We start from the raw sequence: 3,766 nt of genomic DNA on the forward strand, positions 1-3,766 counted from the left end.
GGAGGCCTAGCGGGTCCTCCTCGCTGAGGTCGCGGTGCGCAAGGATTGATATCGCACTCTCGCTCTGGGTATGGTGGGTGGTAGAGAGCTCCGGTGGCAGCTGGGGAGCATCGGCGGGCGTTCGCCCCGAGATCGCCTTCGGGGTGCCGGGAGCGTAATTTCCGGGCATGTTGTTTCCAGGAAGAACTCTATTCTCATCTCACTTGTTCTTCCTGCTCACCCCAGCTCTCCTTGTATCAAGATTTGTGTCTCCAATTTCACTCTGAAGTTGAGAGAAATCCTGTGATATGTCGGAAATTAAGTGGAGCGATCAGCGTGCGTCTTCATCAACCGACCTTGCATCTCAGAGTTTACTAGTAGTTCATCGAGCAGCCTTCACGGCGGTATGTTAATCACTACCAGTATATCCTAATCTCTCTAGCTAGCATGCAAATACAACAACAAACTGGTTGATCTAGGGCTAGATGATTGCATGCGTGTATTAACCTAGATGATTTGAGTGTAGGAGGATTATCGGGTATGGCTGGATTTTTCATGGGCGAGGAGAGCCAGGAGCGGATGAATCTACGGGTGACACGGGTCTTGGTGATTGTGAGCCACCTCGCGCATCTTACCCTGGCCCAATTATCCGGGATCCGTCGGCGTAGAGACTCCGGTGTGCGGATGTCTCTGGTGTGGGTGGCGTACCACGTGACCGAGATAATCACGCCAATCGCCCTCGGCAAGGTGTTTCTCGACACCGCGACCGCGGTTAGCGAGGAGCTGATGTTTGCGTTCTGGGCGCCGTTTCTCCTGCTGCACCTTGGTCGCCCGGACAACATCACCAGCTACGCCTTGGAGCACAATGAGCTGTCGCCGACCCAAAAGGCTGCTCTCGTCCTTGAAATCGGAGGAGCTATCTACGGCTCATACAAGCAAAGATTTATGCGCGGCGACGGGGCTCTGCGCGCCGCCTTCTTCATCATGCTCTTCCTGGGCTCCTATAAGTACGTGGAGAGGGCAGTTGCGCTACGGCGAGCTTGCTTTGACAACATTCGTCACTCAGCCGGGAGAAAGAAGTTACGGCGCTTCACATTTGAGGACGAAGGCCGTAAGTGACATAATGATGATGCCCTGCTTGATGCTCACGGCCTTCTCGGTGTCACCATGGGTGCCTTCGCTGACTATCAAGTCCACCGCAGGAGATATGTCCCATCCTATTCTGGCTGGAAGGATGTGAGCGAGGTGGTTGAGGTGGAGGCGTCGCTCATGTACGACATGTTGTACACCAAGGCAAGTGTGGTCCGCACTTGGGCCGGCTACATCATCCGTGTCCTCTCGCCGCCGGCAACTGCCACGGCGCTCTATCTCTTCCACAGTAAGGAGGGCCAGGCCATGAAGAGTGCAGATCGGACGGTCACATACACCTTGCTTGTTGGTACCCTGGTGTTGGATGTGAGATGGCTGCTGAGAGCACCAGGGTCCACCTGGAAATATGCGTTCTTGGTAGAGCAAGGGGAAGGAAAAGAATGGCTGCTTCCGGTTCGACGGACCTTCCCGGACAATTTGCCACGTCAAGCTGCAATGCAATCATGGTATTGCGTCCGTCGCCTCCTCGTCTCTCTGGATACGTCCCGTCTCTCACTGAGAAGCGGCCCAAGTGGCCATAGGTTGTTGTCCGGCGTGGGGCAACACAACTTGTTGCAAGAGTGCTGTACCTGTACTCCTCGGCCTCGGGGCCAACTGGAGAAGTTGATCTCTTCTTTCTTCACTGGACTTGGGAAGAAGAAGATTGATGTCAAGGATGAGCTGTTGGAAGCTGTGTGCACATACAGGTACTGCTGGAATCTCGCACACTCGTCGGGATGCGTCCCATAAGGGAACTCGATGATTATATGAGGTCTAATGCCAGTAACTATAGTTTTGAAAACAACATCATCGCGTTGCACGTCGCCACGGATATTTTCCTCTTGTGCAAGCCGACTTCGATAAAAAGTGAAGCATCAGCCAAATACGAGAAGCAGATACGAGCGATATCAGATTACATGATGTTCCTCCTCGCTGAACGCCAGCACATGGTATTGAAACAGGGTGACGAGGGTGTCCACTACAAAAAGGCCCGCCTCCATTTGGAGGAGATATGGAGTGAAAGAGGAACCAGCAGTTCTCCAACAATAAGAGAGACGAAGCAGCTCGCCAACATCCTTCTAGACATGGATGCCACTGAGGGCAGCTACATGCTTGGAAGACCAAGTCATCTTTATAACAGAAATGATACTCTCGGGATTGGTGCTTACTGGGCCTTCAACCTGTTAGATGAGCTAGAACCGGGAAATTATGGACGACATCCGATGCAGGGCCAATACATTCACAAACTTGAAGCTTTCATCCCGGCATTCACCGATGAGGTACAAACAAAAATTAGAGAGCATAGGGACCGCGGGGAACAACCAGAACTCCTCGATTGTATGTTGCAGATCATTCTTGTTTCATGGATAAGTCTTCTCACCTTCACGTCCGACCAATGCAGCAGGGACTCCCATGCCAAGCAGCTCAGCTGCGGCGGTGAGCTCTTAACCATCGTCTGGCTGATGAACCGACACAAGTACTTCTTTTACAAGCGAATAAACTGACGAGCATCGCATCTTCTCTGCTTTGCTCTGGCTTTTATGAAATTTTTCAGTAGTAACTGCGGCTACTAGATGACCCATTGCCCACTGGCGCAAGTACCTGAATCAACCCTGAACTTGGTAGCTTAGTAATATCGTTTTCGTTCATTATTAGTTCTATCTCTCTTATATGTCCAGGTGAGGAAAACTTTATTTCGAAGGGCCGTAGGCGAGTGATCACAGTGGCCTGGTTACTTTTTTCCTATGAAATGCACACAATCTGACATGCTCACAATGTTCTTTTGCCCTATCATATGCACAAAACCTGACATGCTCGCACTGTTCTGGGTGATGGTATAATGATATGATCAAGATATATTAGCACTTCCTTCCAAGATTGTATATGTTCTACAGTTCTAGATCACCTTGCACCATGGTACGATGAATTGTCAATTAAATTCTGAGCCATGGGCAACTCTTGCACTTCTGGTTCAGGAAAATAAGTGTGTGTTTAAATAGCGGGCCGAGGTGTGGTGTGATTCTTGCCCAGTGTATGGCCTCACTTAAATAGCGGCGGATGCAAGAAGCCAACCGATGTTGTCTTTCATTGCGGCGACTCAAACGACGATGATGCGCCTGCACCACTGAGGAGGAAGTTTGACATCAGAAAAATGAGGTGTCATAAGTGTGGCCTCCTCGGTCACTTTACGACTGACTGCGAAGAAGTACCGAAGCAGCGTCTGCTCATGGCCGAGGATGGAGACGATGGGGATATGATGCTGATGTGCGAGCTAGTGGACGAGGAGGATCCAGATGACCACAATCAGCTATTTAAATGAGTACTTAATACTATTATTTTAAGTTTTTAATAAAATTAATAAATACAAAATGATAAAATTGGAAACAGTAAATATTTTTCTTGAAAAGCATTTAATAAATGTTTGATGGAAAAAAGAATTTTAAATCATAATTTTAAACATTTCTTTCAAAGTGTTATTTTTGTATTCCAAATAATATTTTAAAATTTTGAACTGGTTTAAAAAAGTTCGAAAAAGGAGAAAAATGAATTAACCAAAAAAGGAGAATAAAAACGAAAAATAAGAAGAAAAAAACACTTAGGCCTCGGCCCGATTAGGCGACTATATCGCACCCGTCGGGCAGTTGTTCGGAATTTCTAA

The 3,766-nt window shown here is 48.4% G+C and overlaps 1 protein-coding gene across 2 annotated transcripts; it reads left to right on the forward strand.

Annotated features, from left to right (window-relative positions):
* The first annotated feature begins 208 nt into the window (after positions 1 to 208).
* Positions 209 to 2,729, forward strand: LOC119318557. Of its 2 annotated transcripts, none has more exons than XM_037593135.1 (2): positions 209 to 383; positions 506 to 2,729. In XM_037593135.1, the coding sequence occupies exon 2, from the start codon at positions 1,845 to 1,847 to the stop codon at positions 2,610 to 2,612; it is 768 nt and encodes a 255-aa protein (XP_037449032.1). In that variant the 5' UTR covers positions 209 to 383; positions 506 to 1,844; the 3' UTR covers positions 2,613 to 2,729. Both variants share the same exon structure in this region, with proteins under 2 accessions (XP_037449032.1, XP_037449033.1).
* The last annotated feature ends 1,037 nt before the right edge of the window (positions 2,730 to 3,766 follow it).

Source organism: Triticum dicoccoides, chromosome 6A (genome assembly GCF_002162155.2).
Source record: "Triticum dicoccoides isolate Atlit2015 ecotype Zavitan chromosome 6A, WEW_v2.0, whole genome shotgun sequence".
NCBI classification, from domain to species: Eukaryota; Viridiplantae; Streptophyta; class Magnoliopsida; order Poales; family Poaceae; genus Triticum; species Triticum dicoccoides.

Excerpts from the sequence above, each read along its gene's own strand:
- LOC119318557 (XM_037593135.1), top strand. The coding sequence starts at position 1,845 with ATGCGTCCCATAAGGGAACTCGATGATTATATGAGGTCTAATGCCAGT.